Source organism: Haliotis cracherodii, unplaced genomic scaffold, assembly GCF_022045235.1.
Source record: "Haliotis cracherodii isolate W230 unplaced genomic scaffold, xgHalCrac1.p SCAF_1, whole genome shotgun sequence".
Classification (NCBI taxonomy): domain Eukaryota; kingdom Metazoa; phylum Mollusca; class Gastropoda; order Lepetellida; family Haliotidae; genus Haliotis; species Haliotis cracherodii.
In genome coordinates this window covers 935,054-949,293 of record NW_027266264.1, presented here as the reverse complement: position 1 = coordinate 949,293, position 14,240 = coordinate 935,054, and the positions used below count along the sequence as shown (strand labels likewise).

At 43.6% G+C, this 14,240-nt stretch overlaps 1 protein-coding gene across 1 annotated transcript in view; it reads left to right on the top strand.

Annotated features, from left to right (window-relative positions):
• Positions 1-496: 496 nt before the first annotated feature.
• LOC139458602 (uncharacterized protein C56G2.4-like) overlaps positions 497-14,240 on the top strand; it is a 34,323-nt gene continuing 20,579 nt past the window's right edge. Inside the window, exon 1 of the mRNA XM_071240031.1 lies at positions 497-563. Coding sequence (XP_071096132.1) covers positions 497-563 — 67 coding nt within the window. The remainder of the gene's footprint in view (positions 564-14,240) is intronic.

The window sequence follows — 14,240 nt, the reverse complement described above, 5'->3', positions numbered from 1 at the left end:
ATGACATACACGAGGCTAAGCGAAGCCATGGCCTTTCAATAAACACAGCGTTACATTAAGTAAGATAATGACCGTTGTTAAATGGGTGCTGGCTTTTGTTTAATTGATGACTTGTTTCACATGGGAAAGGTCTATTATACTTTTGTTATCATTTCATTCAAAATCCACCTGTGCTGAAGATAATAAGAAACTAAAAAGCACTGACGTTAACCTCCAAGATGAACAATAAAAGCTTTCTTCCAGTCCCAGGTTTACGGAATATACAATGTGAGAAAGGTGCGTATATAACAACGGTATCTGGGGACGGCCATTGGGTGACTTGTTATTTACGCTTTCAGACACCAGAATACACATCTTTGCGTGCTTAAGCTTTGCCGGATCAATCAAGTCATGTGACCTGGTCATGTGACTTGTACGTTTATAAAACTAAAACCTCCCCTGAGGCAAGGTGTTGTAACAGCAGTGTCGGGAAGGATTCGTGTGTGGGACAGTAAGGATGGATTTTCGGCAATTATGTATAGCGTTTCTTCTGTTGAAAGGGGCTGCAACGTCCTATGTGAAAGGTAGGAAGTCGTTTGATATATGTATATGTTCTTTCAGCGAGAGCTCGCCTTTCTATTGGTAAATGCCTATGTGATTGTAAGTCAACGAACTATGTATATGCGGGTACGTGTGGTTGTGTCTGCCTGCCAATGGGTACTAGGTTCATCTAGAAATTAAATTGATCGTTTAAATTTTGTTATGAAGAGTAATCAGATATATCTCCATTTGTAAATGCTGTCAGTACTGTTCCTACATACTGCCCGCACATCAGATGGAGGGAAGACAGATCGCGTCCCTTGTCCTTGTCGTGGCAGGGTATACTTACACGCAATAACAATAATTAAAAAAGGTTCACGGCCTTCTTTGAGAAGCGATGATAGCATCTCAAACCTTTGTTTTACGATGTCTGACTGTCTACACGTTTGCCTGACCCCGTACGTTACTGGTGTGGGGAGCTGTAGATCAGGACGATGTCTGACTGTCTACACGTTTGCCTGACCCCGTACGTTACTGGTGTGGGGAGCTGTAGATCAGGACGATGTGTGACCATCGCCAGCAGGTCGAATGTACATGTGTGTCGTTCTTCATCCCAGCCATGTCCATGCTGACACGCAACCTCTAGCCCTTAGGCATGTATTGGAATAGTACTATACTATTTAATCATGTGTTTTGTACATGACATGCGGCAGCGTCACACTGCCCAGTGCTGCTGTGGCGTCAGACAATAAATACTTACAATTTATGCAAATTATGTGAATGACGGGAGCTACCAGTAGGACGGGACATGCTTACCCTTTTTGCGAACACCTGGTGTCTTCACTGATTGTCAGTGGTCAAGTTATATTTTCACAGCTGTTTTGCCCTTTACAGCAGATGGAATCTGTTTTGGCGAATAATCTACACAGGTTATCCTCTTGAATTGACAATTTATATTGATCAAACATCAGCTCCGTGGAAGAGCTGTGTCTTCTGTGTATTTGTGATTGACGAGAACAAACCTCTCCTTGTGCCCTGAGGTGTGTCTGTATACTGTCAGGACGGGTTCGCATCCAGGTTTGCCTTCATGCTGACATTTGGTTTGTCCGTTCCATGCCGGTGACCCAGCGGTTCACCAAAGTGAACACATGTAAGACCTGCATCAGCCCATCTTGCTCTATAAGGTTGATACATGGAAATGACAGTAACCATCCAAGGTGACGTAGATCCAACACTTGTTATACAACTGAATACAGTTTCTCTGTTATTACTGCTACAGTGGCGGAAGAACCACCGCCTGGCGAGCCTGGGCAGGTGAGCACACAAGATTGTCTGTTAAACACATTTTTTATAGAATTGGTTATGTTGTCACCATGTTTTGGCTTATTCCACTGTCTACTTGCAAATGGCGGGTATATGAACTACCGTATTGATTGGTTAGTATGTGACCCCCTCCCTCCATGTACACCCCACCCCGTACAGACCACTGGTCCCAGATGGGGGGACTGAGAATTATAGAAATAGTTATGACGTCACCATGTTTTGGTTCATTCCACTGTCTACATGCAAATGATGCGTTTCTGAAATACCGTTGATAAGTTAACATGTTACACCCCCTGCCGTACACAACACTACACACACACCGCACACACCCCTTCTCCCTCATAGATTGTGGGACTGGGGGTTCGAATCATGACCTTTCGTACACACTTGAGTCGCCCAAACACTGCATCACAGGAGCCAATCAGGACAAGTATGTGCGGGACATATTTTACGTATGTTTATCCTGTGACCAGCTGGTTGCGTGGCTCGCGTAGGGAGATCTACCTGCAGATGATCCTTCTAGGCATGTGTAGGAGCCGCCCACATTACAGACGACATAGCGGGGGTTACATTACGTTAGACATGGATTGCTCCAGGTACTGAGGCTGGGGGGATCATGTAATCAGTCAATTAACGATCAGGATGCAGATACACTAACAACCAAAATATATAACCCTTGTGAATGAAGTGTCATTGATAATGTGTTGTAAGGTCTCGATCCCGGCTTATGACAAATGTCCCCGAGCGTGTCATGTTTAACTTCATGGTTAAAATCCTTTCAATATTCATAACACATGTCTGCTAAAAGCAGATTCCATTGTACGATTCCGACTATATCATGGGCATGTGTTAATGAATATCTATCAAATAGTGATAATGCCAAATGTTCACGAAAAGGTGAGCGTATCCTCGGCCCTCACAAACACATGCACAGACAAGGCAATTGATTACCTGAAAAAAAACACGGGAACATATAGTACAAGTTAAAATATGGAATTGCATCGAACATACTTTTTTGGCATGTCATTAAGAAATGTTTCAAGGGTAATGTAATACACGAAAGTGTTTTCGTTAAATACGTGTTTACCCATTTACGATCTCCATGTTTTAAAGGTGGGGTAGCGAATGGGTAGCCTAGCGGTTAAAGTGTTCGCACGTAATGACGAAATCCGGGGTTCAATTCCCCACATGGGTAAAATGAATGAAACCTATGTTTGTTGTCCCCCGTCATATCGCTGGACTATTGCTAAAATTGGCGTAAAACTCACCTCACTCACTCACATCTAACGGCGACGGCCCGGGATTGTCCCCATTGAAGACTGTAGCTACTGCAGGGATTCACAGACATAAAAGAGTCTTTCAAGTTCACCTGAACTTCGCGAGTAAATATTTTGCAGCCCACTGACTACCAACTACCTCCCACTGCCGTCTCTCGAATATATTTTTGATAATGTGCACAAATAAATGATTATATATAGTTTTGATCCCAAATATGTACAGCTCGCATTATTTTCAACAGTAGTTACGAACTATTAGAACTATTTGTAATCGTTGCCGAAGTAGCGATTTAGATCTTCATTGTCCGGCTAGTTCACCACCCGTACACTGCTGGTCACTGCCGGTAACTGCCGGCCACTGACGGTAACTGCCGGCCACTGCCGGTCACTGCTGGTCACTGCCGGTCACTGCCGGACTGACCATCGTTGAGACCGGGCATCAAACTGTACCTTGTGTGGGAGTCGGTAGATAAACCCACTGTGCTACCAAGACCCCACTGCAATAGCACGTCACACTGACTCCCAGTGTTTGCTGGTTGACCATACAAGGAGATCTACCCACGGCTTATCGCACAGTCTACCCAGGCCCTATAAGGTGACAATACAAGATCCACCCACAACGTATTCCACAGTCTACCCAGACCCTATAAGGTGACAATACAAGATCCACCCACGACTTATCCCACTGTCTACCCAGACCCTATAAGGTGACAATACAAGATCTACCCACAACGTATTCCACAGTCTACCCAGACCCTATAAGGTGACAATACAAGATCCACCCACAACGTATTCCACAGTCTACCCAGACCCTATAAGGTGACAATACAAGATCCACCCACGACTTATCCCACTGTCTACCCAGACCCTATAAGGTGACAATACAAGATCCACCCACAACGTATTCCACAGTCTACCCAGGCCCTATAAGGTGACAATACAAGATCCACCCACGGCTTATCCCACTGTCTACCCAGACCTTATAAGGTGACAATACGAGATCTACCCACGGCTTATCCCACAGTCTACCCAGACCCTATAAGGTGACAATACGAGATCCACCCACGACTTATCCCACTGTCTACCCAGACCTTAGAAGGTGACACTACAAGATCTACCCATGGCACGTCACACAGACCTTTCTGGCTGACAAAACCATCCCTAACACCTTGTATGACGACTGCTCCATTGGCAGTCTTCTAATGACAATGGTTAACTGAATCTAGAGGTCACAAAGGCCTCCTTCAGAGAAGCGATCATTAAAACTAAAATATTATTTTCCTATTTATTAAGATTTTTTTAAAGAATTTTATAAAGCATTGTTTAGAAAAAGGTTAGTTATGTGAGCTACATGCTGTGAAGTATTGTGGGGAGTATTGTGTTTGATCTCGCTGCTATTCATCCCCCGTGTTCCCTGGGTGCTGGTGGCTGACGATGTTGAATGACTCACAAGATGAGCGGTGCTTGTCTGATTTGTACTACAGTCGTCCTGCCCTCACTTGCTGGCTTCCGCTGTCCACTCGGAACACTTCCGATATGTAAAACTTACCTGTTGAAAACAAAGAGACGTGCTAGGTCAGCGACATGTCGGCTTGCTTTGATGCCCAGGTAAGCTTGTTACGGCATAAGATCGCATTGTCAGGCGTTAAGCAATTCCTTCAGTGGGGATTAAATAAAGACGGCAATATAAGAAGGGTCACTTCAATGTATATTATATAGAATTTTAACATAAGGTGTTCAACTTATGGTTTTTTAGAGTTTTACAACTGGGTATTACGTGTGTCAGATACTGTATAAGCATGTATGGCGGTTACATTTATAAACCACTAGTACATTTGTCAGCATATTGTTTTCAGATCGCTTCATTCAAAGACTCCAAACACAGATAAAACAACCACCAAAATGAATATATATTCCAAATATTTGAAAGTTTCAGTTATATAGTTACGTCATACGTTGGGTCTTCTGTATGAAGTTTGCCTTATGATACAATAGAGGTTCATTCAAAACCACACTTGCCATGAACCTAGCTTTGTACCGTACTGCCTTGTCATCAACCTAGCTTTATACCATACTGTTTTTCCATCAACCTAGCTTGGTATCGTACTGTTTTTACACGAACCTAGCTTTATACCATACTGCCTTGCCATCAACCTAGCTTTATACCATACTGCCTTGCCATCAACCTAGCTTTATACCATACTGCCTTGCCATCAACCTAGCTTTATACCATACTGCCTTGCGATCAACCTAGCTTTATACCATATTGCCTTGCCATCAACCTAGCGTTGTACCGTACTGCCTTGCCATCAACCTAGCTTTATACCATACTGCCTTGCCATCAACCTAGCGTTGTACCGTACTGCCTTGCCATCAACCTAGCGTTGTACCGTACTGCCTTCCCATGAACCTAGCGTTGTATCGTACTGTTTTCCATCAACCTAGCGTTGTATCGTACTGCCTTCCCATCAACCCAGCGTTGTATCGTACTGTTTTTCCATCAACCTAGCGTTGTATCGTACTGCCTTCCCATGAACCTAGCTTTGTACCGTACTGCTTTCAATAAATCTAGCTTTGTACCGTACTGCCTTGGATAGTTGGATTGCTGACAGCTTTCTGCCGCTTGACACCTGAAAATGCCTAGGGCTTCGGTCCTGCCCCACACTGCATGTGGTATCTCCTAAGGCAAGTGCCTTTGTTCGACATGTGCCTCTGTTCACTCAGCAGTGAAAGGGTACCCGGTAGCGCCTCACATGTAGCTTGGGTTGTATACTTCCCAGGGAGCTGAGAATGAGTACAATCAACTGTATACTGGTCCATTGACCGGGGTTATAATGTTAGAGCTTTGAGCATGCATCTTGTGTAAGGAGTTTAGCGCAATATACGTCCACATATTATTGGTATTAAAATATATACATTACGGCGTGATGAGGAAGACTGGACCCCCGCTCCTTGATCCTGTGGAGGGAACCGAGTCCGGGCCATGGGCCTGAAGAGCGAGTACTGCAGCTGCTAGGATTCCCCCTTCCCCTTTTCAAATGAATGGTATTTTACAACGCAGCATCAATGTCCCCGTCCTCTTGGAGTCAGTGATATACTAATGTCCATAAATAATGGAACACATGCAAATCGAGGATTTGGCATCCTATATGTTCTCTACAAGACTGACAGCCCACTGGCAACCCCGGTACTAACATGCCATAACCTGTCTTCCACAATATGTGACGTGTACCTTTCATCATCACCACCACCACCACCACCACCATCATCATCATCATCATCATCATCATCGTCATCATCATCATCATCATCATGTGACGATGGAAGTCGTGTTTCTCAGCCCGTCAACAGAAGCAACTCTACTACCGGTCTCTCCGTTGGACAATCTGTTTCCTATCTAGATTCAGAGACACTGTGGAAGGACACTTAAAGAAATGACTCATTTTTTTGTATGTAGAACCATAACTATACTCAACTACGTTGTTCATAATCATAGTATACTGAACCGCAAAACCCTGGATAGATATATGAGAAACCTTATTTGTCCAAACACTGTAAACATACTTTGAGACAAGTGAAGTCAGTATCTCGTGTGTCCGCCATGTGCATTGATGACTGCCGTGCAACTTCGATGCATGGAATGGATGTGGCGGTTGATGAAGGCCGTAGGCATTTGAGCCCACACTCTGAGGAACGCCTGACGCAGTTCAGCTGCAGTTGTCGGCCTTGGTCGGACGTGGTTCAGCCGTCTTTGAATCTCGTCCAACAGGTGCTCAATGGGATTTAAATCGGGACTGAGGGCAGGCCACTGCATGGTTCTAATGCCATTCTGCCGGAGGAAGACTCTTGCTGCTCTCGTAGTGTGGGCTCGGGCGTTATAATGCTGAAGCTCGTTGTTGCGGCGACGTGCCAAAATGAGGTATGGCGTGCGGTCTCAAGACTTGCTCAATGTACTGAGCTGCTGTAACACCATCGCCTCTCCCTGGACCGATGTTCTGGAAAACCACAGGGCCGACCCTCTGTGCAAGACTAATTCCATCCCACACCACTCAACAACAAAAGCATCCGAATAACGTTCCCCACGGCGTCGCCAGACTCTCTCTCCTTGCCATTTGCTGTTGAGATACAGTAACGGCTCTCGTCTGAGAAGAGGACTCTTCTCCACTGCTGGTGGCCAATGCTGGTGCTGTGTTAACCACTGAAGATGGTCCCGGCGATGAGGTTGTGCCAGAATGGGTCCTCGGTGTGGACTGTGACACTGGAGGTGTCTGCTCGTCAATCATCGACGCACGGTGTCCGCACTAATGTGTTGCGGATGGCCTGTCGAGCAGTTTCCGCAGCAGCAACAAAGCGATCTTGAAGATGCTGTCGCACAATCTGACGATCCTGACGTCAGTCGGTCATCTGTACTGTTGGTGGTCTGATACCGTTGCTGGAGCCTGTATATGGTCCTCACGTGGACTTGAAATGCATTGGTTACTTGCCGGGCGGTTTGTCCAGCTTGTAATCGTCCCAGGGCTTGATTTCGCTGATTTCTTGTTAATCTTGGCATGTGGTAGCAATTCAATAACGAATGAATGTTATCCGATCTGGGTGGATTTTTATAGGGCAAGAATTGGGGGAACGCATGTACATTTCAATTTGCATTCAATTTCACGTGCATCGGGTTACCATGGTCGTTGCCGTGATGCGTTTGGGCGATCGGTTTTATTGTCATCTGCTTTGCTGTTGTTTTTCATCAAATTTCCTTTTTCCGGACAAGGTAATGTTAAATTTTATAAATTATTGACAAAAATTACCCAGATATTTAAATGACAACTTTTCATGAAAGGTTACTTGGGGTGACGTTTTGCGGTTAAGTATAGCTTGGGGAGTATATTCCAATCTATGATTCCTCTACATGATATACTCTCGCGCGACTCTTGAGTTAATACATCAAGTTGAAAAGCACGTCTTGCAATAAACGAGTTTACATATTATTACAAACGGTACTATTTCTGAAACAAAAACCCATTGAACAAAGAATTAGCGCTAAGTTTGACCAAAAGTATGTTCCTATTTAACTGTTGGCATAATTACGTCCTACAATCAAACGGCCATATTTCAGGAAATTAAACTATTCATGAAACGCGCATTCAAACTTTGAATTTAAAAAGTAGTGTTCCCGATCCACCTTTCCCCACCTCCCCCAGCAGGCCTGGTAGTGTAGGCTAAAGTCTCAGCAAATCATTGTCTTACCATAAATATATTGTTGTCATGGGCGGATACAGCTTTTTTTAAAAGGAGGGGGGGGGGGGGGTGCACAATTAAGATCTATTTATTGTCTTTGGTGGTAATTTATACAGAAATAATAAAGATTTTTTTCGAAATAATAAGGGGGGGGGGGGGGGGGGGGGGTGCGCCCATTGTTGTCCTGACCATAAATATATGATTGTCTAAAGATAAGTCTATGGTTATCTGAACATGTGTGATCTTACTGACAGTGGATTGATATATTGAACTCTATTTCCAGGCTAACCGCAAACCTCAACTCCAACTCGAACATTCCTGTATCAGTATTTTTATTAATCTCATGTTTTGGAAAATACGAAATATCATGTGTTTATAATATACTTTGCTGAAAGGAATTTTTCGTAGCATTTTTGTTTTTTAAATACACATTTTGATAAGAAACATGATAATCCTTTGAACGTGAGTTGTTTTGGCTCTGTGTGTGTTTGTACAGCGAACAGTGGGGGCGGGGCGAGAGACCGAGCTCAAGACACAGTCTGACGTATAGACACTGAAAGGAAGAAGGGGACAGACGAGCACCTTGACTCAGCACATTTGCCAGTTTCACACTATGTAGTCAGTTAAGCTCAACACGAGACAGTCGTTCTTCTAGAACATACGTTAGCACAATAGGAAGAATGTCTGTACTTATGAACGTCGTCAAGTGGAAATATGCACACGTGGCAATATCTGTCACATGCCTTTAGTCCTATCTCACACCAAAACGGGTAGACGGGTAATCCACGGAATGACACATGTGGTAGACGGGTGGCAGACGGGTAGTGCACGGAATGACACAGGTGGTAGACGGGTGGCAGACGGGTAGTGCACGGAATGACACAGGTGGTAGACGGGTGGCAGATGGGTAGTGCACGGAATGACACAGGTGGTAGACGGGAGTACACAAATGGTAGACGGGTGGCAGACGGGTAGTGCACGGAATGACACAGGTGGTAGAACAGAATGACACAGATAGTAGACGGTTGGCAGACGGGTAGTGCACGGAATGACACAGGTGGCAGACGGGTAGTGCACGGAATGACACAGGTGGCAGACGGGTAGTGCACGGAATGACACAGGTGGTAGACGGGAGTACACAAATGGTAGACGGTTGGCAGACGGGTAGTGCACGGAATGACACAGGTGGTAGACGGGAGTACACAAATGGTAGACGGGTGGCAGACGGGTAGTGCACGGAATGACACAGGTGGTAGAACAGAATGACACAGATAGTAGACGGTTGGCAGACGGGTAGTGCACGGAATGACACAGGTGGCAGACGGGTAGTGCACGGAATGACACAGGTGGCAGACGGGTAGTGCACGGAATGACACAGGTGGTAGACGGGAGTACACAAATGGTAGACGGTTGGCAGACGGGTAGTGCACGGAATGACACAGGTGGTAGACGGGAGTACACAAATGGTAGACGGGTGGCAGACGGGTAGTGCACGGAATGACACAGGTGGTAGACGGGAGTACACAAATGGTAGACGGGTGGCAGACGGGTAGTGCACGGAATGACACAGGCGGTAGACGGGAGTACACAAATGGTAGACGGGTGGCAGACGGGTAGTGCATGGAATGACAATTTTCTAATATTTAAACATAAGAAAGTATTTAACACAATCTGATTTTCGTCATCACAAACATAAGGTACAAATACACACGCTGGGTCCCGAGCTGCTGAGTAAGAAGGAAGACGAGTTGTCAGTAATCTCAACATGTCGGATCTTTTTCAAACCAATCATTCAATTTTTCCGCAGCTATAAAATTTGATATTCCCAGTGGGCCGATAAGGGCTCTTATCCTACTTCCCTCTTTGCCTCAGCTGTTACCACAATGATGTATTTCCTATTTTGACTTGTACCATTGTTACCGTGTTGCTTCATTTGAGAAAAATCATTTGCCTTTGCGTGTGTTTGTGACGGGTGGCACTGGTGGGGCAGGATACGCTCACCTTTGTGAACACCTGGTATCCTCCCTATTAAACAGCTAGTCATAAATACATGCTTGTGATATTGTCGGAATCGTACAATGGACTCTGCTTTAGCAAATATTTCTTTGATGACGGAAAGGGTTTTGATTTTATTTACACAGACGTCTTATGTAAGGTAGTTATGGACGAATAATAAGATTGTCAGTTTTTCACATACATAAGAAGATCAAAGATCGGCACATCAGGCTTAACCGCCCGCTGGGAGGAGGAAACACTGACGCTTTTGTCGATTAAAAAATAGTTTTCCGTAACTCGGCCTGTCCACTTCCCAACATTGACCCAGAAGCCTGAAATACATTTGTCATGTCACTCAGTCTGTACTTCCATCCTGCAGCACAATTGCTTCTGTTGTTTTCATATAGCACAGGATTCTACTAGATTTGTAATTTGTGAGTGATAAGTAAATTTTTAAATTTTGTAATTTACATTTTAACTCTGTCACGTATCTTATGTACCTCATTACTTCAAGAGTGCGTTGTCAGGATGTCGATACATATTTGTTATAAAAAATCTAATTGTTAATATGAGATCATAACTACAGGGAACAGCGTGTCTGTCATAGTTTTGCTGTGGCTGCTATATGTTTATGTCAATAACGTCTATGTATCTTCTCCGATTGTTTGCATTTCTATATTGAATCATTACGATTCTCTGAATATTATATTGAAGTGGAGAAGTCACGAGTTAAATGACAATTTACAGAACCGGTATCCAAATATTTTAATTACACGCACAACAACGTGGAGCATAAACAGAATTAAAAATCTTGCAACAAGAAAAAGTAAAAAGCAAAATAAATACGTACTGAAAGACAAACATATCGTTTACATATCAAGCGCTACTTAAACACAGTCATTCTTTATTTTATCATTGAATTTCTCAGATGTGGTTACGTTAAAAATCTGCACGCCAGCAGTGAGGAGTTCGTGACACCGCCTGGAAAACCGCCGGGAGTAAATATACTGCAAGGCTTTTTACATGTACAACACACCTGGGGTGTTTAATTTTGAAAAGGTCGCAAAATATTTCAAAACATTTTTCAAATATTATCACAATGTTACTATAGAGAAAAGAAATTATGGTGGTGTGTTAGGCTGAATTAAAAAGGTTTTTGTGTGGATGCTTATCGTGATTGTGAGCGATTCTAGATGTCACGGTATCACATGAAGCTGATAGGTTAATTGATTTGGAACCTAGTTTGGGGGGAGTAGATCGTCACCGCGGTCACGTGTAACTACGCAAATACGTATCTGAAAGTCACATCAACAAGGAAAGGCGGGGATACTGAAAATATGGTAAATTATTGATAGTTCATTATATCTAGACCAGAAAAAAAGCTTCGAGACCCGTCTATTCCTGTCAGGCTCCGAAAAGGCTGAGGTGGATATATGAGGGAGATATGATGGGTGTAGCCGCGTACTAATAAAGCACTGAGAAGAACCCACTCGTCCGATGGTGGAAACACGAATACGTACATACACCCGAAACACAAGTGTTAAAACTTGGGATGTCACCCTGGGCAACTGACTTAGTTCAAATGTGGCTCTGATCACCCAGATAGAAATGGGTACCTGATATGTGAGATGGATGTAAAACACCTTCTACCGCCCCTAGGCAGCTTGGGTTGTATACTCCCAAGTGCCCACGGATCCACTAGTCGCGGAACAACTATAACCCGATGAGCAGATACTAGTACCTGGTTCCCTGCTGTATATCAATGTACGATCTGGACTCAAACCGTGGCACCTCATGTAAATTAAATGTTGAGTTTTTTAAATTCATAAAATTTATAATAGGATAAAAATAATTATGTACGGAGGGGGCCCCACAAACTGTTGGGGGTTACGTCCGTGAGACAAGGATACGCGTATGGACGGACCTGAGGTCATTTCATTTATTATTAGGAATATAAACAATCTTGAAAGAAAACCGAACAGTCAGTCACTATTTGAATTATGGTCCGACAAGAGAGTGGAGTAAGCGTGCGTTGGGTCATTTCGGCCTCGCGAGTATCTATGTTAAACCTTAGGGAATACAGTGCAATACACAAGTCGTTATTTTACAGTGTTATTATATAGATCGTTGCTACACTTGACATAGAGAGGCTGGTCGTCCACAGGTGTTGGCCATTAGCTACTGTATGTCCCTGGTCCTGGCTGTGAAAGCAAGATAAGATAATATAAGATAAAATAAGACTTAATTATCCCAGATAAAATTCAAATTGCACAGTTGATGACCGCTAAAATATGAAAAAATCTAAATATATGACATTTAAATATGTACATAAGAAAATAAGACAATTACTAATATAACCACAGTCAAAATAGGTAGAGGATTTAACATTATCACAATGACAAGGAATGGTTTTAAAAAGTATATATAAATACTATGTCTAAATCACAGCAACAGTAAACTTATATAGAAGGAGAAGAAAAAACATGTTACGACAGCTTGATTCAGTTCATGGGAAAACATATTGTTTCTGATCATTTAGAAATTTCAAAAGTCGTTTCCTAGAGAACATTTCTCTAATACGTTTCAGTTCATTTGAACTTGACCCCAACATTGTAAGGTAAAAAGATATCTCCTTATCAATTTCCAATGTTTGAGGCAAAAACACGAGTTCCGAATAATTGACCCCCCAAAAGGCAAGTATTTGACCGCGATGTTATAAAGACAGAGCCCCTCCAGCATGTGCCGGTGTATTGACACCTGCTGTTTAATCTGTGAGAACATACACTGAAAGGCGCTATTAGCAAGGGTTAGATTGCTAACACAAACTGCACGTGTCACAAGGAGGCAATATCATGGGTAAAAAATCAACGTGTTTAAAAACGATTCAGAAATAAACAAACACACCTTTCCTCTACGTACATAGAAGCTGACTTTGACTTTGAATTGTCGGCGGGCATTACAATATTTATACGGCACGGGGGTCGCTTATCCTTACTGCATGCGGTGTCAAGTTTTAACATTCTTTCGTTAATTATTTTTCAGTTTGTTGCATCCGTGGCTAATGTTTTCCTGCCAGATTGCACATTAAGTATTTTTAGATGACAGGTTGTTTTATATAGGTTTATAGTTTCTGTCCCATCCCATCGAACGTACACACGCACAGACGCGGACCCCTGAAAGCAGGCACCCGTATCATTGTGTTAATGTGTACGCTGCAATGATGATTTAGCATTTGTTATTTTTTTATCTGGAATAAAACAAAGATGAGACTATCTCACTTGATGTAAATGATTAAGTGACTGTCACTGTGAGGGTGAGGGTGGGGGTAAGGGTGAGGCTGGGGATAAGGGTAAGGGTGAGGCTGGGGATAAGAGTAAGGGTGAGGGTGAGGGTGGGGGTATGGTGAGGGTGAGGGTGGGGGTGCGGGAATATTACTAGCTGGGAGCAGTTTCACACCCGAAATTCATAGAAGAAACAAACGCTTATGTCAGCATGGTTGTATACTGCCCAGCCTAGTCTCATCTCCCTAAACAATCCTTACTCCTTCTTTAACCATAAACAACTTTGTACAAGTAAACATCTAAACCCACATGCTTATATTTGTGTTTCGTGATGTTGTACAAGGTCATGGCCGTCGTGGTATTTCCCGCTGATCAAGACTGGACAGGTAGGAAACGGCTTGACCTGGGCGCAAGGTGACCATTTCACAACAGCAAACAGCATGGGTCAGAATCGTCCAGTCAGACCTTTCCTATATTCTACCTGATGGAGGTTATCTGAGGGCAACACCCGCATACCACCCTGTTAGTGGAACACCTTTTGCTTGATGGTACTACCCACTCGGCGGGGGACACCTTGTACCCACGTGGGAAACGAACACACGTGTCTTCGGCGTAA